At 45.8% G+C, this 24,721-nt stretch overlaps 1 protein-coding gene across 1 annotated transcript in view; it reads right to left on the bottom strand.

Moving 5' to 3' along the window:
- ADCY5 (adenylate cyclase 5) overlaps positions 1-24,186 on the bottom strand; it is a 316,815-nt gene extending 292,629 nt beyond the window's left edge. The window contains exon 1 of the mRNA XM_075001015.1: positions 21,875-24,186. Coding sequence (XP_074857116.1) covers positions 21,875-22,855 — 981 coding nt within the window. The 5' untranslated portion in view covers positions 22,856-24,186. The remainder of the gene's footprint in view (positions 1-21,874) is intronic.
- Positions 24,187-24,721: the final 535 nt, after the last annotated feature.

Here is a 24,721-nt window from a genome sequence, read left to right as displayed (position 1 = left end):
GCTACTTGACTGCTTTTTGTTTTTGATAGTGTATAGACTAGCACGGCTTCCTCTTTCTTAATACTCATGCTCAGCGATGCCAACTTTGCCATTCAAATTCACATCATCCCTGGGTTAACTGAATCCAATGAGGGGCCCCTGGTTGGCATATCAACTTTTTGATGTGGGGACTTAACATAGTAACACACGTACAGCAGACATCCTGAGATTAGATGCATCTAGCACAGCTTAAGTTTGACTGTACCATACAGAAGTTAAAAGGTTCATCTTCCCTACAATTGGGCAGTAATTCTCTGTCCCAGTATGTGCCAAGATTCTGAATGTTCTCCCTATGTGAAGCTTCTGCTGAGTCCAGTGGAAATTCTAGTCAAAAAGAGGTTTGTGGGATCAGGCCCAGAGCAGGCTAAGACAACGTTCCAAAGGAAATTTATATCCCAGCATTTCCTGCAAGACAGAGATCTGTCATTCAGTCCTCACCAATTAAGCATTATGGATGCTTTGGTTGTCACAGTCCAACCCCATGTGCTAAGACTACCAATCTAAACAACACGCGCTTGAAACACGGCACAGAATGTATAAAAGAATCCAAGCAAAATGACAGAAGTACTTAGCTAGCTAAGACAATTCCATACAATGCACATACACTTTACAATATAAATACCGAGACAGAAAAAAAGGATGAGGAGGAGATTCCTAATGAATCAGTCTTGCTGAAAATTTCCACCATGACCTTTTGCTGGCTGAATTATTGTGCAGTACAGGCTTTTGTCAGGAGGCCCTATTTGGGGTTTATCCACCTGAACTGCAGTTCTCTTTGGCTTAAGTCTCTCCTTATGTCCACAGTGTCCGATACATGCTGAATAGGGAGCAGAGTGAAAGAAAATGCAGCTCAGGAGAGCCACACATGTGGTGCCCCACTGCACATTGGGACAAGCACATAATGGCAGTGGCGGAGGCGGCTCCTCCAGCCTGGGGCAGCTCACATGACGCCGGTGAGTAAGCTCAGAGTGTGTGTGTGTGGGGTGGGGGGGGGAGGGTGTGGAAACAGCGCTGGCTCAGGGGGTCCTGGAGTGATCAGTTAAATTTCTTTTGGACACCACTGCCTTATGCACACTTTCTACCAGTTTGCCTTTGTAATTAGCAGGCCAATGAACGAATGCACAGCTCTTAATTTACTCTCATTGTCAATTGTTTCCCAGTCACTGAAATTGCAATGTACTTTTTAAAAGCACTGTTTCCATTTCAATGATGATCTGAGCAATGCAACTATTGATTTGAAGCCTGTTTTTAGAGCAGCAATAATATTTCTTAACATTTCGACAGCTCCACATGTTAAGCAATTGGATTCTGCCCTTTCAGTTCTCAGCATCTCTCTATAGACAGACCTGGGAACCCTATTAGTTACCAACTCTTCCCTCAGAGAAGCATAAGCAGTCACCACATTGTTTCAGCGCAAGGATCACAAGAGACAATATTGGAGCTGCCCTAATGATGCTGCAGCATCCTTTATATAGCGTCAGAAGTCAGAACCCTCTTGCCCTGGTCATGCTTGGTGACAAGCCAATTTCAGAGAGAGGCCCTTTAATTTAACTGCTGACATATACCACTGCACAAGTTGCCTGAAAGGAGGATTTGCATATTGACCTCCTCCAACCTCCTGGAGATGAATCCCGTCTCTGTGCGTGCGTGCGCGCGCAATGCCCAATCTCATAGCCTACAAGTTGAGGCCAGAGTGCATGGTAGTTAGCTGTGTGGTGCCGAATCATTTGAAGTTCTCCTAGAACAGGCAGCGTGGGTGCAGCTGAAGTGAAACATCTGTGCTGCACGCACGGCTTTCTCCACTTCTAATATCCCTCTGCATTTTGAGTAGGCAGAAACCACCCTTCCGAAGCTTATGTGCCGTAAAGTTGCCTTGCAGAATTCCACAGACTTTGAGGCCAGAAAGGAGGCGGCGGCGACAGGGAGGCAGAAGACAGCAGCAATTGCCAGCAGTTTGAATAGAATGATGCTGACTCAATAGCGATTCAGTTTGTTAGCTGCTGGGAAAGTGAATTCCTTGTGTAGCCTCACCATTACATCCCATGTGATGCTATATTACGGAGATCAAACTTATGGACACTCTGAGCCACAAACGAGAACCTTCAGAAGCTTGAGATCTGGAGGAATTCACCAAGACTTCTGCCCTTGTGGGGAGGAAAGGAGGCTCAGGACTGCAGGGAGGAGGGTTTTGAGGTTTTAGTCACATGAGGCCAGCTTGCCAGGGTTCAGGGCTTCAGCCCCACAGGAAGAGCCTGCTGGGCATGGACCTGAAGCCCCACTCCCTCTGCAGCCCCGAGCCCCAACAGCCATGCCTAAACCCCAGCAAGTACCTCCAGCAGGGCTGAATCCCCACCACCCCCATCACATAGCAGAAGCCTCAAACCCCCCTTCAGGCTGCTAGGCAAAGCATCAGGGAGAGGGTGTGCAGGACTCTACAAGCCACACTTCAGTGGTCACCACACCGCATGTAGGAGCCCTGGTTTGGCTGTCCTCAAGCGATATGACAAGTAGTATTTCACCAGTTTCCTAATTCAGTTCAACTTCCCTAAAGTTTTGCTCTATAGCTACTACCCTGTAATGCTTCACCAATTCACTTGAACTGCAGATGCTTTATCGTGTTTCACAGAGGTAGATGTGTTAGTCTGTTTCAGCAAAGACAGCAAGGAGCCCTGTGGCACCTTAAAAGACTGAAAAAAATGTTTTCGTGTGTTTGAGACTCTGGACAGAACTCAAAATAGTTAACCTGGGCCATGGAGAGAGGCCATTGGGTGGGACGAGGTCCTTCCAGTTCTAGCCAGACCTCATTCATGCTCTCCTTTCAATTCATCTCCTCTTTTGCACCTCTCACTCCACCTCAAACATTTAGGGCAATCTCCCAAGATGACCTCACACTATTTTTACCCCCTTTATTTTCACTTTTTTTTTTTTTTTTTTTTTTTTAAATCTCCCACAGAAATGTACAGAGCTTAAAGCATTTGTATGAGTCCAATTTAGTTATATACATACTGTAAGTCAGTTTTGTATGATATATACAGTTTTGCATTGCATGATATATACATATTGTAAGTCAGCCACAGGATAGCGTACAAGGTTAGTCAGACAATTTCTCAGTTTTTTTTAATCCATTATTGCCTATGGAAGTGCAGTTATATGCCAAAGACATGATCCCAGAAAGTCTCTATTTGGATTGCAATAGTGCCTAAAGGCCCCAGCCACAGTCAAGGCCCTGTTGTGCAAGGCGCTGTACAAACTCGCAGAGGACATAAAGCAGTCCCCCGTTCCCAAAGAGCTTACAGTTTAATAATACTCTGCCACAACACTGTCGCTGTTGCTTGGTTGGCAGCTATTTAGTACATACTAAAAACCCCACCAACAGCATGTTCAGAGTGCAAAGCCAAGAATTCCAAAAGTAGAAAACCTGGTCTTGCCCCTTGTGCAGCTGAATCATGTGGTCTGTGTTTGGGAAGAGAATAAAAATTGGATGAATCAAACCAGATGCATTATGGCCAATAGCTGATGCTCTAAAGGAAAGATGAACGACCCCTTGTTACCGATCTCCCTAGATTACGTCACAGGGAGCACGTCAGTATGTAATGGATGCTTCTGCAATACAAAAATATCTGAATTATTACATGTTATCTTCCCATCTTTCATCCTCAGAGAGGCTACCTAAAAGGGAGCACCTTTCTTCAAATACCCATTTACCATAATCCAAGTCTACATTAGTCCAGAAAACTTAGTTGAGGATAGCTGTTTTAACAGAACTCTTGCTAGAGAAATCCTAGCACTTTTTTTCTGACCAACACAGATAGGGTTAAATTATAGCCAGCTATGGCATAGTCTAATGAAAGAATTTCAAGCAGGGTATAATTTATAGCCCTGGATACAATGGTCAGAGAAACCCACAAGCAAGAACCAATTTAAACCCAGTTCTGGGAAGTGGTGCCAGTACAGTCTCCTAGCAGGCAGCAGACAATGCCTTATTGTGTTTTCTATAATGCAGTTTTGTTCGAGGGTCCTCTTTGGAAATTACATGATGACATCGATGCCGAGGTTTAGCATGGATGCATGTTCTTCCCCACTAGTTTTTTCCAACCGCCATGTTCCATTGCACCCCCTGTAAAATGTCTTAAATGCCAACCTTCCCCACATGGTTCTGTGCAAGAACTCTCCACTCAACAGTAAACAGTGTAAATTACAGAGTTGTGAATTACAAAGACATTAGGAGAGTTTGGGCGGCAGATGCAGTTTATTCACACTCCAAAGGCAGCTGTAACAAGAGAACTTGGGGTTTATTTTTGGATGGAAACTGAATTATGCTTACCCAGCCACCTCCCTTTGTTTTTGCAGTTGTTTAAAAGAACAACTATAGGTACCGTAGCATAAAGACTCAAGAGTCAAGGCATTACCAGTGATCTCTTTAGGAACGTTACATTTACTTATTTCCAAGGATAGATTATTTGAAATACCATTCAAGGGAAGGCATAATGCATGGAGCACGCTGTGAGGGAAAGTGGGGAAAAAAAAAAGTTAAATTCTCAAATCTGACATACCAAATACAGACTAATACATACAAGAACCACAGGGAAAATTACAAAACCAGGGTTTGAGCTATGAACATAGGAAGACAGAAGAGAGACTTGTACAGTCAGGAAGATACTAACAAAACTTTTCATTAAAGCAAAAAATAAAAAACAGGCAGAGCTTTTATGTACTCAAGTCGTGGCCAACCAGTTAGGGACAAAGAGACAGACAGACAGACAAAAATAAATATAGAATACGTGGCTCAATACCTTCCTCCTCCCCCAGAGCCAGGCATCCCAGCCTTCCCCCATGTCTAGCTCAATGCCGGCAGCTCACCAGAGCTGCCGCTACTGCCACCAAGTGCTTATCCCACTAAGCTCTGGGGTGGGTGCGCAGAGCAGCGAACGGTACTCCCGGTGCACAACTTTGAAGAGGAGCTTCGTTTAAAGCCTCAAAGAGCCACATGCGGCTCAAGAGCTGGGGGATGGGCATCCCCGCTATGGTCAGATCAATCCATCCCACTGAAACACAGTTTATCCCATGGACAGCCCCCTTGTGTACCATCTCAGTTTCGGAGGGATGCCCATTTCCTACAGGAAGCAGGAAAATAAGGCCTAAAAAAAAAGTGTTGGACTGATCCAACTTTTCCTTTATTGCCACCATCTCTTCAGATGCCTTGAATTTTTGTGGTGATGCTATAGAGACATTGTTTTAGATTGTGTGGATCACCTGGAGGCCCAAATCAGGATTGTGTAACCCCTTGTGCTAGGCTCCCCATTCTAAGGGCACACAAGCATCAATGAACAAGCCCATGAATAGTTCAGTATTAGTACACTCTGAATTTCCCAGCCCTTCTAGTCTCCATATCCCACAAGACCTATTCTATTACTTAACCCCACTGCACTTTCCTCATTTGCCTAAATTTTCAGATCAAACCTGCTAGGACAGTCAATAGCCCTTGCCAATATAGTCTATTTTAAAATCATCTAGCAAAGTTAAAATGCTGAGCTGAGCTTTTGCAGAGTACAGATTAGGCTGTCTAAATACACACACATGCTCACAAATGTATGCTACACATTTAAGATGCTTTATGCCTGTGGTAACTAAGCTACTGAGCTAGATAACCATAAGGCTGATCTGCATTGAAACTGGCAGAGGAAAATGCAGGTGGGACGTTGCAGCTCATCAAAAGTCACTTATCATTGTGTATGAAAAGGATTAGTCAGAAACAGACAGATTCAGAGCTGAGAGCAGGGCACGGAGTCCCAGGACTGCGGAGTTGTGTTCTCCATGTCAAAGACTAGCGAAAAGGCAAGTCACTTATGGCATGACTGTCCAGAGATTTCTCACACCCCACGAGGCTGGCAGAGCAGAGGGAGGGGGTAGGAGGCCACAGTAAGTCTTAACTAAATTAAGTTAGCCTCAAATGTCAGCTCCTTCCTTTGAGGCCACCTGATTGCTCTTTCCCAGAGGTGAAAAGACAGCCAGGAAGGAGGCAGAATATACAGGTACTGCCTTCATTTGCAGTACTAATTACCCCACTGGGATAACAAATATGCCTTAAGTGAAATACTGGAGAGAAAAAAAATATAAAACAACCACTGTAACCAGCTGAGCACAGTACCTTGCATGGTAAATAGGCTCAGAAGGCTACCTCTCAGACTGCAACCCTATGGTTTAAAACAAAGCTCTAAAGGTAATATGAGCTAGATCAACTAGCTTCCTTGTTCTCTCTCACTTCAGTACATGCACCTCCTCCACCCCCATCCTCCCTTCTTATTGACTTAATTAAGCTGCCCAAGAGTGATTTGTTTGCAGGCAGTTTTGAGACAGTTTTTCACCTGAACAGTCAAGAGACATAATGAAAGATTCAGTGTTACCTCTTCTCTCCTGCTTAGTCACCTTCAGTAACACAAGACAACAAATGCCTGTTATTAGCTACCATAGTTTATTACTCAGTTGCAAGCATCTTACGCAACTGTTTCCCCGAATGTCAGCGAAGGATGATCACTAACCATGAAAGAAGACTTGCAGTTATGCCAGGTCTGGCTGCACTGTGCATGTATGGAGCCAGAAACACCCCAGACAGCACTGGGAGCCGAGGGTGGGGTGGGCTTCTTGGATTCAGTCTCTTGTGAGAGGGGAGCAACACAATAATCAAAAAAGGGACAGCGTGTACGACTAGCTCCAGGACATACACAGACCGTATTCCAGCCTCGTCCCAAGATATTTGATGAGGTGGTAGCTTTAGGCCCATTCCATGTACCAGCAGTAATACAGCCTAGGGACCCACCAAAGCGATGGAGAGACTCTCCCGTCCAAGGATAGTGGTAAGTCAAATGGACTGCTACATTCTCAATGACTATGTAAGACTGTTTTGCACGAGTGCTGGGTATAATACAGCAGTCAGCAACCCCCAGCGTGCCTGCCAAGAGCAGAACACCGGACAACTTTCTGATGTCCGTGGTGGGAGGAGCTCAGCCCTGCCTCTCCTGTCCACATGCAGCTCTCTCCTGCAGGCTCTCTGCTCTGCCTGGAGCTACGTATATCAGAAACACAATAGCTGGTTTCCTTATTAGCAGTTTAATGAAAGAGCTTATGGGTAGACAGGATAAACAAGCAGTGCTCTTGGTAAGGGCTGAAGCATGCTGATGGGGCAGTGGACCCAAAGCTTGCACTGAAGAGGAAGACTGAATCCGACTGATAGAAATTTGCCGTATGCATGCAGTGCAGCCAAATTAATGTTACTAAAAAGTCCCAGCTTCTGCAGGTGTAATTGTCTCTTACTTCAGCTACTTTATACAAATGCTGAAACAGATTTTTTTTTAAATATTGTTCCCTAGGTTCCTAAATGAAAGAGAAAATGTAATTACCTGCTGGTGTCTTCAAGTGGTACAAAAATATACAGAGAGCACTTGATATGGTAGTTACAAAGCAGTACATGTTCCCAGTTGTCTCAGGAATACACAGACACACTTTGAAGAACATGCAGTTTGTTTTGGATCAACCAGGGTGACTACAAAGCAGGTCCATTAAGTCAGCAGGGGAATGGACTGAACGTGCTTATCCAAGCCAGGTTCAGATGCACCACAAATAGGATGGAAAAACCTATCTGAATGATGCACGTGAGATAGAGAAATACAAATAATCTTGTTAAACAATAGGTCTTGGGGCACCAATTAGGTGCTGTGCAAACATAAGGAACAGTTTCACGACACTGGAGATTATGCCTGATGAGCTCAAATATAAACGAGAGCCACAAGAGCTAATCTCCCAGAGGTGGATAGGTGGAGGGGGAAGGAGACAAGACAAGACGCTTGGGGGCATGAGGATGGAGAACTCTACTTCCCAGCCCTGGAACCCCTTCCCAGCTGACAATTTAAAAATGGCCCCAGGTTCTGGGAGACTTGGCACATTCAAGGCTGTAAAGCACGTTTTGTTTAAAAAAGAAAAAAGTGAAGCTGAATGTATGATTTAGTGACTTCCACAAACCTCAGTGCAGTTGTTTAGACTTATTCTAGGGTTGAGCTTGGCCCAATATATTAAGATGTGCATGTAACCAGTAATCAAGACGCATTATGCCCTACGTGACCCAGATAAGATGTTCATTAGAATCCTGACACCTGCATTCTCGGATTTGTTTTCAGGCTTATGAGTTTCAATCACACCAGTGTAAAGTTACTTGCATGCAGCAACTGTTGAACTCTGCATCACAGTTCTATCAAAGAATCCAAAACCACAAGTGAAGAATATTACACACAGTTGAAGTTACTTGAGAAGTTAGGGAGGCAAAACTTTAAGTGAACATTTCATCTGGACAGCCTTATACTTGGGAAAATTCCCGCAAGCTGTCAGGACCTCTCTTTTACATTTCACCCACGGGCAGTGAAGCGTTCCCTAACCCCTTGCATCATAAAGCATCCTTACTCATTCAAAAAGAAAAAAAATGGGTTGGTTCATAGATAATTTTTGATTCATTTTTAACTTGAGAAATGCTGCATGTTTCAGTATTTAGTATTCTAGGAGAAGGAAAAGGAAAGAATTGTTATTGTCATAAGGGGGTCATTCAACGGCCTATGTTATGCAGAAAGTCAGACTAGATAATCAATGATCTCTTTTGGCCTTCAAAAGAGAAGTAGGGTTTTTTAGTTTTGTTTTAAAGTGTTAGGTGTATTTCAGACAATTGACTTTTGAACATGAACCTGTGCATAAGCACGAGGACAACAACAGAACATGAGTTGAGTATTGTGTCCAGTTCTGGGCACCGCATCTCAAGAAAGATGTGGAAAAATTGGAAAGGGTCCAGAAAAGAGCAACAAGAATGATCAAAGGTCTAGAGAACACGACCCGTGAAGAAAGGCTGAAAGAATTGGGCTTGTTTAGTTTGGAAAAAAGAAGACTGAGGGCGGACATGACAGCGGTTTTCAGGCATCTAAAAGTGTGTCATAAGGAGGAGGGAGAAAAACTTGTTCTTCTTGGCCTCTAAGGATAGAGCAAGAAGCAATGGGGCTTAAACTGCAGCAAGAGAGGTTTAGGTTGGCCATTAGGAAAAGTTCTTAACTGTCAGGGTGGTCAAACACTGGAATAAATCGCCTACGGAGGTTATGAAATCTCCATCTCTGGAGATATTTAAGAGCAGGTTAGATAAATATCTGACAGTACTTGGTCCTGCCACGAGAGCATGGGGCTGGACTCAATGACCTCTCAAGGCCCCTTCCAGTCCCAGTATTCTATGAGGATGTTCTGGAGTGTTCATGAGATTGCAACTCTCACCTGTAGAGCCAGAATTCACACACTAGTAATGCATCATATAGTACAGGTTGAACCTCACTAATCCAGAACACTTGTCTGACAACATCTGTAATATGGCATGATTTTAGCCAGAAAATCTCCTGTCATGGGTGTGGCCAAGTTTTCTGTGCTCCCATAAAGTTTGTCTATAGCCACCAGTCCTGGCTCTCAGTTTTCTGTGCTGTTGTTTAGCTGTACTTTACCCCAAAATGTCTAAGACAGTAAGCAGTGCAAGTGGAGGAAGTGTGCTAGAAAATATTGACCTCACACTGTCTGTAAAATTGTCTCATCCAGTATTGGTCAGGTCAAGTCCTGAGGATGCTGGATGGAGGGAGATTCAACCTGTAGCAGCTTTGAAGGTTCATGTCACAAGATAACAGGTGGAAGCAAAACATTCTGCTGCAGCACCTCCAACCACACTGCAGTTTCCTTCTTCACTGATAAAAATGAGGAAATTTCTCCTTCCTCCTCTCAAAAATATTACTATGAGTAACCTTAGAAATCCTATCCCATAGAAATAATTTTCATTAATCTATTTGTGGATTCTATTAAAATGGAGGACGGACATCTGTGCCTTAGGTACTGTCTATCAAATGGAAAGGATGCATCACTCACACACAAGCAAGGCAATCTCTTCCATGCACTGGCTGGCAAGCTTGCTGTTTTCAGCAATACTGATTTCATTAGTCTTCTGCTGCATGGCTCAATCCAGAAGTTAGCCATGTCCACAAGCTAACATGCCAAGGAAGGCCGACATGCAACAATTGACTTCTGCCCCGTCATAAGCAAGGGGCAAAGAAAAGGGAGGAGGAGACGGTGTTTGGGAAAGGGGTATGCTGCTAAGGCATGGTTGTATTAGCTTCTCTAGGACAAAGCTTTGCTTGCAGGAATGCCAAAGAGTCTTCCCACCAGAGAACCAAGCAGTCAGTTACCACGTGCAGCCAAGAGAGTGCTTCAGAAGCAGCAAGGGAAACTCCCTTTTTAAAGGCCACATTAACACTTCACTGAAGTCACTTCTCTTGCAGATTTATTTCTAAACACATGGAAAACACACCATTTCTTCAGTCCCCTTTCCTGACTACACTTCCTCTATATCTGCTCTTATTTATTATCCACAATGCAAAGGTTTCCCTAGCATGGTCGTATGTTGCAAGCTTCTATGTCGCTTTAATCCAAAAAGAAGATCTCAAAATACTTTACAACATCACTAAATGGAGCCTCTGCTGTAGTGGATGATGACAGCTACATAACCGACACACAGCATGCTGAAGAGCACTATGGGGAAGGAAGGGCACTTTGACCAAGGAGTTCGGACAAACTCGGACAGGTTGTTTTACAGGAGCTTGAAATGCCTATGCAGAGCAGACAGACACTCTGGATTTTGTCAGTTTCCTCTGAAGCACTTTGCCAGCCAGTGTTCTGCAGAGGATTCTGTTTATCTTAAAGAGAAAGGTGAAGGGTTACTTAATTAGAAGGAACTCAGATCCCTGGTGCCGAGAAGTCTATTTCCCTTCAGATGCTTAAATCATCACGCTGGCCTGTCCCACAGAAGTAGCCCCTTCCACACACAAACTATTCTGCTGCATGATGTGCAACAGGTTTACTTGGTACTGCCAGATGAAAGTCTTGGGAACATCTTGCATATACCAATTGGATCCCTTTTCTTTTGTATACTGGGGAAGATGAGGAGAATACATCCTAATCCTGTTAGCAGCTTCTGATGCGTGTGGAAAAGAGCACAGTGGGAACAGCTTCTGGGAAGAGGGAAACGTAAGTGTAGCCTCACATTAGAAACCAACTTGTTATAAAAGACAATCAAAATGAAAGCCTTACTGAATGTCAGAGGGCAGGCCCTTTAATGGGAGCCCAGAGCTTCGGCAGCAGTGGCAGCTTGGTACAGCTGCTCCATGCAGCTGTGGCAAATCTGGTGCTGTGGTCCCAGCAGCACTAAAGGCCACTGCTCTTAGCCCTTACCTTAGCTCCACCCCTCCCATGGCACAGAGTAAGGCCCCCTGCTCCCATGATTCCCTGGGTCTTGTGGTAGCTGTGGGCCCGGCTGTCACAAGGTGCAAAAAATGAGAGACACTGCTAACAGTGTGTCAGCTACAAACACTGGCAACAAGCTTCACAGCAGCTGAGCCTATTGCCCTTTGTGCAGAAAGCTTATCCTTGCCTTGGAAGACTGAAGTATCTGATTCTACTAGCCCAGGAGATAATCGGGCTACGCAAGTGTTTGTTCAGGGAAAGTAAAAGTGTTTCAAATATAGGAACCAGAAGATGAAATTAGAAGCTGTGTTCCCAGTGATAATTAAAATGGGAAATCCCAATTAGCTCATTTTGGTCCATCTCCTCAGGGATCCATTCAGGATTATCCCTGTACCTGTTTCCACCCTATTTCAAGCCTACTTTCAAATGCTGCAGTTCCTGTTGGTGCCAGCATGACGACCAGGGAGGCTTCAAATTCACATGAAATCCCTAAAGCACAGAATTTCCCAGAGGTGGCCCAGACGTGGATGCTGAAAGTATCCCGATTTCTCATTTTGCCTGGTATAAGGGATTCGTAACGACTAAGGTATGAGCTCACGAAGTGCAAAAAACTCACAATGTCTTTGTTGGAGAGCTGGAAACCCACGTAGGGCAGGTGTTCTCTTGCTCTGCTGACTCTTGAGGTTACAATTTTAAGGAATTTTTTTAAACTGACATTCATCTACACTATTCTCTCTCATGTTTGATAGGTTATGCTTGTAAAAGGGCTAATTGCTCGCTGACATTTCCTTATTGTTTCTGCTCAACTGACAATCAAGACTGTTTTGACAGCCTGCAGCCCTCTGACATCAAGACAGACACTACGATAAGGCAGAATTACCTTTCATTCCACAAGTACAAGTATAGCCATAAAAAAACATCATATGCACTAGAGTGAACCATAAACAATCTCTAACTTTGCTCTTGCCTCAGCCAGGTACCCATTTCCCTTTGGAAAGTATTTCCCCATGGACCTCTAGAAGACCTTTTCAATAAGATAAAGGTGAAACCCGAACTAAGTATTACTTGTAGCTATTCTACTGCCACTCCCCCCATGCTGCTGGGTCAGCACCTGGCGGGTGTTGTGCAAAGGATGAAGTCAGTAGGAAAGTAGTAAGGAGGAAGAAAGAGGTTCTGCTGGATGGAAGGGAATAAAGACTGTTAATGCTATGTACATAGGGGGTGGGGGGCAGAGAAACCTATTACTAAGCCTACACTAGATCGTAAAGTCAATCCTAGACATGCAGTTCCAGCTATGGCAATTGCACAGCTGGAAGCGACTTATCTAATGACTGACTTACCTGACCATCCTCACTGAGGGAGATCGACAGGAGAAATTCTCCCGTTGACCTCAGTCCTCATGATATCCAGGAGTACAGAACTGACTGTCAACCCTAATAGTTTGATTTCATGCATTTCCACGAGATGTACAAAATCAAACGCCAGAAGATCGACCCTGAGTGGGTCAATCTACTGGATAACATGGATGTACCTTCTGACAAAGAAAGGAGCGGAGCTAGAGATCTGTCCCCCTAAAACAAAGCCCTTGGCCATAAGTGCATCAAATTTCACATCTCTGCTCTTCAGGAAAGCAAGACAGAAGATATTACATATTTGCATTCTTCTGGCACACAACTTCCTTCATCCCTCCACTATTCCTCTCCACCCATACGCCAAGAAGAGACATACGTCAGGTTACTGGATAAATCAGGAAGGTGAGGAGAGATTGATGCACTAATTCCACCTGCCTTATATTTTTTCCCCCACACATTGTCTTTGCAGGAGGATATATACTTCTGCGTATGCATTTTATTGAAGGATTTAAAGTTTGCCTTCAGCTCACAAGAAGAATTATACTTAGAAATCTCTTTAAAACCCCACCCACACCACATCAAAAGCTGATCCCTTTTCTCAAACATACCCAGCTCCACAGCAGTGGGGTGGGGGAACCAAAGAAAGCCAACCCAGAAACTAGAGAATGTGGTTTCTTAGAAGGCACTGAACAGCTCCAGGGGAGGGCCACATGACCACATTAACAAACTCAGCACAAATCAGGTAACAAAGGTTAAATCTGACAATATGTTTAACTGAATGCTAGAGATTTGAGTTGCAGGATGAGTAATTATAACAAGAGATCAAGGAGGTTCTGTTGAGCTGGCCACAACTACAGAATGAAAAACATTTCTCATGTGCTCCAGCTAGGGAAAAAACAAAAAGGCACAAGGCACAGGCAAGCAGGCAATGAAAACTAACATAACAAGCTTCAAATCATTCAAGGTGGAGGGAATCAAAGGGTGCTTTGTTGGACAAACAAAGGGTTTCAAGTGAAAACCAACCCTAATCTATTTGAAGAATGGCCTGATGCCCAAAGCTCACACACCAGTTGAGAGGACTCCCAGATTCCTCCTGCCCAAAACCTTGGCAGCACTGTCAAGCCAGTTTGCTCCACTTGTGTGCACAGACACACACTTGGAAAATACTACACCTGCTCCAGACTCAAGGGAAGAAAACAGATTCTTATTGAAGCCTGTGGAAATCTTACACCCTCAACTAATGACAGCCTTGTAAAATGTGGCTACAAGTATTAATCACCATTCTGGAAAGGAAGCAGCCAGAGATCATTTCATTGTAATTAAAAGGTTCTAAAGCACAAGACCGTGTAATTTAGATGCCCTAATGTGTTCACACCTGAGGCTAGTTTTCCCTCTGCTAGCCTTATTTACGGCCAAGGCTATCACCTTCCATTGAATGGTAAATGGTGCCAGAGGAAGAGGCGTGTTAGTCTGTAGCTTCACAGAAAACAAGCAGTCCTGTAGCACCTTAACGAACAAAGCCCATGAAATCCCATTGCACAACAAAACATATTTGCTAGGTCTTCAAGGTGCTACAGAACTGCTTCTTATCTTCCACAGAGAGCCTGTCAAATGGATTACAAGCCTGAGGTGCTTAAAGGTCAGTCAACTGTGCACGGTAAGATTCAAGATCAACTTGAAGCTATCACGTTCCTTCTATGCAAAGCATGAAGCAATCCAGCATTTGGGTGAAACCATCTTCACGTAGGCAGATAACAACTAAACTTGCATTTCTGACCCATTGGAAATGGCAGGATAAGCAGTGGAGAAGATGCTCCTAATTCCACCCCACTGCTGCTGGGCTGGACACTCTGGCATGTTCAGCAACCCAGTAGCTTGACTCTTTTGCCCTTAGTTCTCCCATCCCTTCAGTAATGATTGTACAGGCTTGTGGTCTGGCTGAGAGCAGGTGAACTGAATACCAACCCTTTCTACAGGTGAGATGTACTGCTCCTGGCACAGCAGTGTATGAATGAAAGAATCACCAGGTTAGTCACTAAGAACTGAGGACCAGAGGGTACTGGGTTGCTGAACATGCCAGAGCGTCCAGCCAGTCAGCAGTGGGGTGGAATTAAGAGCATCTTCTCCAGCACTGAAACACACTGTCAGCATGTCAATGTTATATCACCTGTTACGTTTGCAATCATCAGGACCAACGAACAGAACAATAAATCAGAATCTCTAACAAGCTTCCTTTCTGGTAGAAAAAAAGTTAAAAAGGTGGTTAGGTAAAATTGGGGGTGGGGTGGAGGGAAGACACTCATTCATAAGTAGCCCTTTAAAGTACCTCAAGCCATACACCCATCATAATAAAATACAGAACAATTTTCTTTTTAAAAAAAGACAATAGATACTTCTGGGTACTTTGGTTTTCTGAAGCAAGGACTCCCCAATCCTGCATCTTCTACTGAGCTTCAGAAGAATTCTTCCCAAGACCAACTCAACCACCATTAATCATGTAAGACTGTAGGAAATCCTCTACTGAGGACAAGATATTATGCAACATAATTAAGGGTGTTGGACTTTAGCCCCATGGGCATAACTGCAGGATTGGGCCCCAGATTCATATCTAGATTTGTCTCTAACTCCACTTCAAATACATAGAAGAGACTTGCACAAAAATCAGCAAGCTTAAAGAGGTCATACACGGGTCTTTGCACTTCAGATAGCAAGTCTATCCCCGATTATGAACAAATACAATTCCACTTCCTATCTGAAACCACCGAGTATTATATAACACATCAACTCTGGCAGTGGCACATTTCTGATACTCTGTCAGTCTCAAAAAAAAAAAAAAGTCAGTCATGACCTAGATATCTTTTGTGCTACTGCAGGCTAGATGTAGTACAGAGACAGTAATTTTTTCTGGTGTGTATACTGTGCTACTGCTAGTAACGGAACATTAATTAGATCACATCCAATAAGCAACATCTTGATGAGATGCTAAAGAGCTATTCGTAACATGAGCTGATGTTCTAATAAGAACAGGAGCTGCTCCAACTTGGCTAAAAATAACAGCCTATTTCAGGAAAACAGAAACAGAAGAGTATGTGTACCTACACCCACACAGAAATGGGAGAGTGGAATATTACATTCTTGTGAGGGTCCAACATTTAGCAGCAGAGCAAAAAGTGTATTATTAATACGAATCCAGAGAGAGGAAGGTCAACACATCCCCAGTTCTCTGAACTCAGGCCTGGGGATTGTTAAAGCCGTATTGTTATGACAATGGTATTTGTGACAGGGCTGAACAGCTAGCAGGCTAGTGGCAGGAGGCGTGGATCAGAGTGAGTGCTATAAAAGAGCCACATGGTGGTGCAGCTGCTTGTGAACTATGCGATTAGAGCTCTTTTGAGAAAGGTTAACAATAAATGTTACTTGAAAAGCACCTCCTCCTTTCTGTTCCAGTTTCCACAAGGTTATTTGTGTAAGATAATTTTCCTAGTCATCTATTATTCTGATGCATTGTAACTGGACGACCTCACATGGCCTGAAGTATTTAATGAACTACAAGCACCTTTCCTCAATTACATTACTGAGCCAGGCATCTTAGAAATAAATGTGACTCTACAGGTCTGGGCAGTAAAACAAAGTCTGTATGTTGCATCCCTAGCAACAACTCCTGGCTCCCTGCTTCCAAAACCCAGGGAAGTCAACTGAGAAAGACAAACCATTGGTTCAATCAGGTTCTAAACACCTGATCCTATAGGCACATAGGTTAGATCTTAACTTCATACACTGGCGTAGCCCCATTGAGGCAACTATATATATATATATATATATGCCTGTTACAGCTTCCGACTGGTTTTCCCCATGTGTCTGCACAGAACATTGCGCATTTGGAGGGCCTACAACAGGGGTCAGCAACCTTTCCAAGGCAGACGGCAGAAATTTTGACCTTTTGACCTCTAAGTACACCAAGTGCTGGTGATACTTTTTGAAGTCACTAATAGTCTTACTTGCAACAGCTTCACGATAAATAATGAAGATGCAGAGCTTTACCATTTAGGTGTGGTTGGTAGCATTAGCTGATCTTTTGTTAATCCATAGGCAGCATGGCTTTGAGCAAGTTCCTGGCTGCAGCAGGGAGAAGTAGGGCTGAGCTCCTGCTTCACATACCCATGAAAATCAGCTCATATGCCACTCTTGGCACCCGGGCCGGGGGTTGCTGACCCTGGTCTACAGTGACACAAAGAATATTGCTTTTACTGTATACGTCAAACAATTAAGTGAGAATAGTAGGTTTCGTTTCAAATGAGCAAGTATTAGACTGTTTCATCACCATAAAAGGGTATTATACTGACAGTCTTTATATGTTAATTGTGGAGTTGATCTCATTTATTCATAGTCCAGAAGTGTCTCTCTGCCTCATGGAAAAATTCAGCACAAGAAGAGAAATACAGTATGCACGCTGAATCACATTTATAAATCAAACAGTCTCAAAATAACTCAAAGGATAAATCTGGAAAATAAAGGTTGTGTGTTTGAAACTGGTTTTAAACTGTGAAAATTTTAACTCGTTAAAGGCAGACAAAGACTAAGCAGTTAAGATTCGCTGTTTGAAGTATTACGCATGGAATAGATTTTGCTTCTACAGAGCACTGTGTGTGTGGAATCTGGTCTGACACACTACAAACTGAACCTCTCTCATCTGGCACTGGACAAGGGAATTTGCCAGACGACGGGAGGTCAATATTATGTAGCAGATTACCAACGCTTCCACTGCTTACTGGGCTCTTAGAAAACACATGGGGTAAATTACAGCTAAATAACATCACAAAACACTGAGAGCCAGGACTGGTGGCTATAAACAAAATTTATGGGAGCACAGAAAACTTGGCCACACCCATGATAAGTGGTCATCTGGCTAAATAAACTCATGCTGGACTATGGAGTTCCTCACCTGAGAGAGGTCTGAATTAGAGGTTCAACCTGTAGTTCATTTGTCTTTTTACCTAATCCAGTCCTGAACTGGAAACAGTCAGTCCCAATAAACATTCACATTTCCTTTCTTCCCCCACTCCCAGTCAACAGCTCATCGGACGATACAGAAGGTCAATATTTCTACAGGTGCCTGACCCAATTTACAGAGGAACCGAGTAGTGTTCCCTTTAATTTTTTCCACCTATGTGCAGAATAAATTTGTTGCATGCACTGAGACCTGCGCAAATGTGCACACCAGCAGAAACAAAACCCTCTCTCTTCAGTGGCCATACATGCCCCCATCTTACAGGGACCACTGATGCTGAGCACCAGCAGCTCGTCAGAGTTGCCAGCACTGAACATATCCAAAACTCAGGTCCAAGGTACCTCCGGCTGGAGGACCTGACTGTCTACTTTAAGCTTTCAAATCCCAGGAAAAAAAAAAAATTAAGAGCAGCATACCTCTTAAAGGGATGAATCGCAATAGTCATCATTCTCGGCCCATCCTGCACAGCGTGAAAGGGTGTGTGCAAAGCTGATTTTGGAAACTATTGTGCTCCCCTTATTCCAAGGAAATTAAGGCCAGTATGGCAGTATCATGAGAGCCTCAGAGCTGCTCTAATGTACACCCGATTTGTCATGTAGAACCTAGTGGAAGGGCAGCATGCTCTGGCCAGGCTCAGTCCTGACCACCAGCTAGTCTCCCCATCCCATTTCCCACCCATGCACGCCCCATCCCAGAAGGGGAGAACAGAGCTAGCCAAGGGAACCCAGTTTATTACTCTAATCTACAACTTTTGAACAAGTGCCGGTTTTGTCCAGTTTTGATACACATGGGAGAAAAACACAAATAAGCAAATTCACAAGGCAAAGAAGGGAAGAATATAGTTTTAGTGTCACATTCAAAGTGCTGTAAGAAGGGAGAAGGATAAAAGTTCTAAACAGTCTTTAAATAAGGAACATGGCTGAACAATCTGTTGGTCATGAGTTCAATTACCGGCCTTCATCTACCTCTGGATTTTAAGGGAAAGAGATGGAGGGGCAGAGTCTTACATGCACCAGTGAGACAGAGTCTAACAAAAACGAGATTTCCACGGCAACCAGCAACAGCCTTTGTCAGAACGGCCTGCTAATAGTTGTGAGGTAACATGCTTTGTAGATACAGATTTTATTATTAGAGACACCACATCTGTACACATACCCACAGTGGGCCAGATCCTCAGCTGGCGGAACAGGGAATAGCTTCGCTACGTCAATAGAGCAAGGTCAATTTACACCAGCTGATGATCTGGATTAAACAAAAACTCCACAAGACCACACTGAGAATTTTTGAAAAACAGCTTAAAAGGAGCCCTTTGTTGTTACTTACCTACTGCAGAACCTCCCACTAGAATGACTGGGAGATCAACTGTTGATGCAGAAATTTGTGAATTACTAAAGAGACTTCCAGGGCTGCTTCTAGGGTGAACCAGGTGGGCAGAAGGGAAACATGACACCACCACCCCTGCCTCGCTGGCCAGTAAAATGGCAAGGGCCATTCCTGGGCTGAGGGCTACTGCAGTACGTGATTATTTTAATCAAAATAAAACTGTGCCTGCCAAGACTTCACACTTTATCAGTAAGTATGCTGCAACAGGAAGAAGGCAGGCAGGCAGTCTAGTGGTCACAGAAAGCCCCTGGGAATTTGAGCTGTCATCCCAGCTCTTCCAATTCAGTAACCTTGGGCCAGCCACTTTAGCTCTGTGACTCAGCTTCCTCACTATGACTTCTTCATGCTTTTAAACAACAATTTATTTTGTAAGGTTTCAGAGGAAATCTCACTGTAGTACTCTGAAGCTAGCCCTTTGCAGGATCAGGACCTAAACTCTTTCAGACATGCTTCAAATTACATACCATGAACAGTACCACTGATTATATGGGACTACTCCCAGTGTGTAAAGTTATCAAAACAAAAAGCAGTCAAGTAGTACTTTAAAGACTAGCAAAATAGTTTATTAGGTGAGCTTTCAGGGGACAGACTCACTTCTTCAGGTCTGGCTATGGTCTGAAGAAGTGGGTCTGTCCCACGAAAGGTCACCTAATAAACTATTTTGCTAGTCTTTAAAGTACTACTTGACTGCTTTTTGTTTTGATCGTGTATAGACTAGCACAGCTTCCTCTCTGTTACTGTGTAAAGTTATGTTTGTAAAGATCAGGACTCCAGTATGGAATATCTGAGCCTGTTAGAGAATCTGCCTCATACAAAAACAAATCAAGCCACCAATTAGTAATTATCACACTGGTAGAACAGAATAATAATTAGGGAAATCCTACTACAAAATACACAAAGAAGGCAACATACATCATATACAGAAAAATACACTAGGTGCAGTTTAAGCCTGCTTACCACAGTTGATATTTTGTATTTGTACAGAGCACCGTTGGCCCAACACCATTAAGTTTTCCCTGTCTAAATTCAGGCCCAGGAAGCAATCTCTTTGTAGACCATTGTTTTCTCAAACCTTTTGAGACCACGGAACACTCAACTATAATATTTTTATGCAGAACACCTATGAAAATTTTCTTCAAAAAACACTGTCAGACCAAAAAACACCATCAGACCAAAACACACCAGACAGTAACGAACAGCAAAACCAAAATAAAGTAATTTAATCGGGTATCATTGCAGTGAAGTAGTAGCATTGTATCTGGTTCTAATTATAGAAAATACCCATGTATTTTTCCAAAGGCTTGTGGCACACCCATGAGTTTTTCCACAGAACACCAGAGTTCCACAGAATATAGCTGAAGACACACTGGTCTAGACTACTCATGATAAGATGGATACTAGAAGATGTCAGAAGTAGTAACACTTAGTCCGCCACAGCAAAGAGCAGAATAAAATATAATGTTGGAAAAGAGCAAACTGCAAGCCACCCATAACTTATTTTCACTTTATCATCAATACTTAGTTAATGGCAGATCCCTGATAGAACCCTCTTATAATAGGAGCACTGCAGAATGGAAATCCTTTCCAGAACTTTTGAGGGAAAACCAATATGAGACTTTTATTGTTAACGTGTAGGGTCGCTGATGTCGGCGGCAGGGGCAGGGCAAACACAAGGGAAGTAGTGGCTCTGTGGTCCAACAATTTACAAGGGGTTGGGGCTCCAGCCTGTTGCTACTGCAGTAGCAGCAGCCACCACCAGAGACCCCGACCCCTTAAATTGCCACCTGTGTCCTGCACAGCACTGTCTGGGTGCCACTGACAATGGGCTGGGGAAGGTGTGGCGTAGCCTTGGCAGCACTGATGGCCTGTTGTCCTGGCCCTGCTCCTTCCACTAAGGACCTACAACTTCTGGAGTGCCTGGAGCAAAGCCCACCCACCTTCATTAGCCAGAGCCCAGCAAAATCTGTCAACAGCCTTGTAAATATTTCTGATTAAGCTTAAAACAGCCCTCTCCCCCCAAATTGTTTACAAGGCTTTGACAGGAAAAAGTTTCCTTAAATCACTGTCATCCAAACAAATATAGTAATTTAAGAACACCGCACACTGACACGTTTTATGAGTCTTATAGTTTCAATGAGCTGAGCCACTTGGTTAACATTCTACAACAGTTACAGAGAAGAATTTAAAATGCAAGGTTGTTTTAATAAAAATCACCACAAGGTTATTTGACCCATTACCTTCTAGGCATTAACTGCACATTTCAGAGAACAAACCCCTCTAGTTAGGTCACTAACTTACACAAGTGAACTCATGCAGAACACATATCTCTGAAACCAGGTTGTACATGTTGTTGACATTTTACAGATTCCTAGAAATACAGGCAAGCAGAGTTCTGCCCCCGCAAGAGCACGGAGACTTTTCCTTACATGTGTTTTGGTCACTCAGCACCCAGCACAGATACCATTCCACAGATACCTGGTTGGTGTCAAATAAAATGGAAAGATGCTATCAACCGGGCTAGCCATGATCATTCTATGCTCAAAATGGCACTTCAAACTAGTAAACCAGATTTAAAAAAATTAAAAGAAAAAAGATTAAATCAGTTATTGAAAAGCAACAGTGAGTACAGCAAGATTACAGACTAGCCAGCATCCCTGGCAAACTCCTATGGAGTATCACGCAAAGCAGCATCCAGGACCAGCCACTAAACAGATCCACAAAATTAAATTTAACCTGGACTTCTTTTGCCATCCAAAGCCACCAGAACCTCAGAGCCCAGAACTCGCCTCACCTGTTTTAACAGGAACTTGTCCTCTGCGTTGGTCTTCAGAGAGATGGCCAGGTGGATGGCTGAGAGGACCACCCCGCTAATGACTGCGGCCCTCATCCTGACTGGCAGCAGCGTGTAGATGCTGTAGATGAAGAAGACCGTCCACCAGATGCCCTCTGAGGCACTCCTTGGCCAGACCAGCAGAACCCCCACCACCTGCACGGCCACGATGGCCAGGATGACTGAGTAGCACACCAGCCACATGTGGTCCTGATGGAAGTCATTGCGGTTGCACAGCACACACAACACCACCACCAGCAGGATGGTTAGAGAGAGCACCACCACGTAGGGCACCTTGTAGTGAACGTAGGTGGCGTGGAAGATTAGCATGACCAGACACACCAGCACCAGCACGGCCATCAGCATGGTGAGGCTGCTCTGGTTGAGCCGGAAGAAGTAGCGCTGGTAGAGGCGCTCCAGCTTCTCTGACTGAAACTTCTTGGACCTGAAGATCTGCATCATGCTGCCACAGCAGCTGCCCATGGAGAAGGCCACCTGGGAGTCCCCTTCCTCCTCCTCTAGCTCCTCAATCTTCGCTTTGATCCGCTTCTCCTCCAGCCCCAGCTCCACCGACCGGGGCCGCACCTCACCTGGCTCCCCAAAATGCCGAGGGCTGTTGGTAGAAGCAGGATCCCCTCTGCGCTGGTGGCGGGGGCGGTGACTGTCTTCGCCATGCTCCTGCCAGGCTGACTTGGATCTAAAGCTCATCATTCTGCAACCACTCTCCCCGTGGCTCCTGTTGCGCTGAGGCTCGTAGTCTTCCTCACTCCTCCACCTGCTAGCCATGCGGGAGGTCTTCTTGCTGGATGACCTGTTTGGGGCAAGGGGGTAGGAATAGCCATTGGCCCTGGACTCTGCTTCCCCCCAGGCGGATCGATGCTGCTCGCTTCCTCCCTGGGGTGCTCCGAAGCCCGGAGGGCTCACGCTGTTGGGCCGGGACATGCCCTGTAGCCAAGAGTTGGGGAAAGGGACAAACCGCAAAGAATCTGCTCACAGCCAGGAGGGACCTGATCTTCTGAGCATCTTCCTCCCAACACCAGCAGAGCAACACAAGGGGAGCACAAGCTGCAAATCCTTCCTCTTTGGCGAAGTCCTGACCCAGAGAAGTCTCAGGTCATCAGCAATGCGAGATTCCTCCTAGGTATAGGGTCACTTGGGTGAACAGCCACCTTCGCTTCTATGAACTGGGTCTCCAGCAGCCAGCTACGAGTGCTTCATAAAGACCTGGAACCTCAGCAGCAGCTTCCTAGAAGGTTCCCCCCGTCCCTCACCTCCTCACCCCAGTCTCTAGGGAACTGGTCATTCGTTTAATTAATGATACAATTTCCACCCCCGGGGGCTGGAGGAGCAGAAGAGAGAAAATCCCCTGACCTGTCACCCCACCAACCAGAGTCACAGCCCCACACTACTGAGTTTTATTAGCACCGCAGAGCTGCAAATCCTCCTTTGGATCCAAGCAACCAGCCCGGCACAAGAAGCAAAGGCTCCCGCTCCACGGCGCCTTACGAACAGCGCGCAGAGGAGCCAGCATATTTCTGCACTGGCTGCTGCGTGGAAGGAAGAAGAGCCGCTGTGCTAATCGCTCCCACCTGAGGTTAGCGCCTACCAAAACCACTGGGGGTGGAGGGGTGTCGAGGCCAGTCTTTCGCTGCTAGGCACCCAGCAGGGACAAGCGTGTCCTGTCCCTCTCGCCCCGCGCAGAGCGCTGCAACCCGGGGAGCTCGGCTTCGGTGGCGTTCAGCCTCTCGGCGCAGCGAGGGTCTGCATCCTTCCCACACACGCGCTGAGCTGGCCCTGCAGCGGCGGGGTCGGGGGAGGGGAGGAACGAGCAAACCCAGGGCTGCCTTCAGGGAGCCCGAGCCACCCGCTGGCTCGGCGGGGCAGTTCCCAGCCAGCCGCGCGCAGGGCTGGCGGTGGCACCCGCCGGACACTGCGCCCTCTCCGCCGCGGCCCCGCCACACGGGCGACGGTCTCCTCTTCCAGGGGCGCTGACGCCTTCTCTGCAAAGCGCCGCCGGGCAGTTCATTCGTGCACCCCCCCGCCGGCTGCTGCTTCCTCGCCTGCGCTGCAAAAACCAACCCCCTATAAACCCGAGCAGCGCAGCGGTGCCACGCAAAACCCCAGCGCGGGCAGCGGGTGGCGGAGCGGCCCCGCTGCTCTCCCGCGGCGGGTGGGTGGGCTCTGCCCCGGGACGCTGCCCTGCAGCGCTGGCTGGCCCGGGAAGCGCCCGCTGCACCGCTCTTCACTCCCACGCGCCGCAGCCACACACATTCCACCCGCACCTTTCCAACTCGTCTTTGTACGGAGCCCATTCAACCAAACTTCACCCCGGCAGGCCTCCGCCCCGCGCCCCCGCTGATTGGCGCCTTCTCCGCAGCGGCCGCCTCCAATTGGACGGCTGGGCTACCTGACCAGCTACCCGGGCGTCTCTTCCAATCCAGGGTCCGCTTTGGAAAAAGGGGGCGGAGACCGCGGGGACAGCCGCAGCTGGACCCTGCGATGGACATTCTTTAACCCCTTCCAGCCCTCCCGCCTGCCCCGAAGGTGGTTACCCGCCGTGCCCGCGGCTGCAACTCCCTCCACGTGGCTGCCGCCGCCGCCGGGCCGGCGTGTGGGCACAGGGGTGTGGTGATTTGTGGTTTGCATAGGACGGGGGGTTGTGTGTGTGGCGGCCGGGCAGCTGGCTGCCTGCCTGCTCTCCACGTGGCTAGGATGGGAGCCTAGCGCTGGGGGGTGTGGCACGGGGGTGTTTGGATTGGGCGACAGCCTGGTTTGCCTGCCTGGCCTGGCTGCTTGCTTGTGCTTTTC

Source organism: Carettochelys insculpta, chromosome 8, assembly GCF_033958435.1.
Source record: "Carettochelys insculpta isolate YL-2023 chromosome 8, ASM3395843v1, whole genome shotgun sequence".
In the NCBI taxonomy this organism is placed as follows: Eukaryota; Metazoa; Chordata; order Testudines; family Carettochelyidae; genus Carettochelys; species Carettochelys insculpta.
Note: the sequence above shows the minus strand (reverse complement) of the source record. Positions and strands in the feature narration are given on the sequence as shown.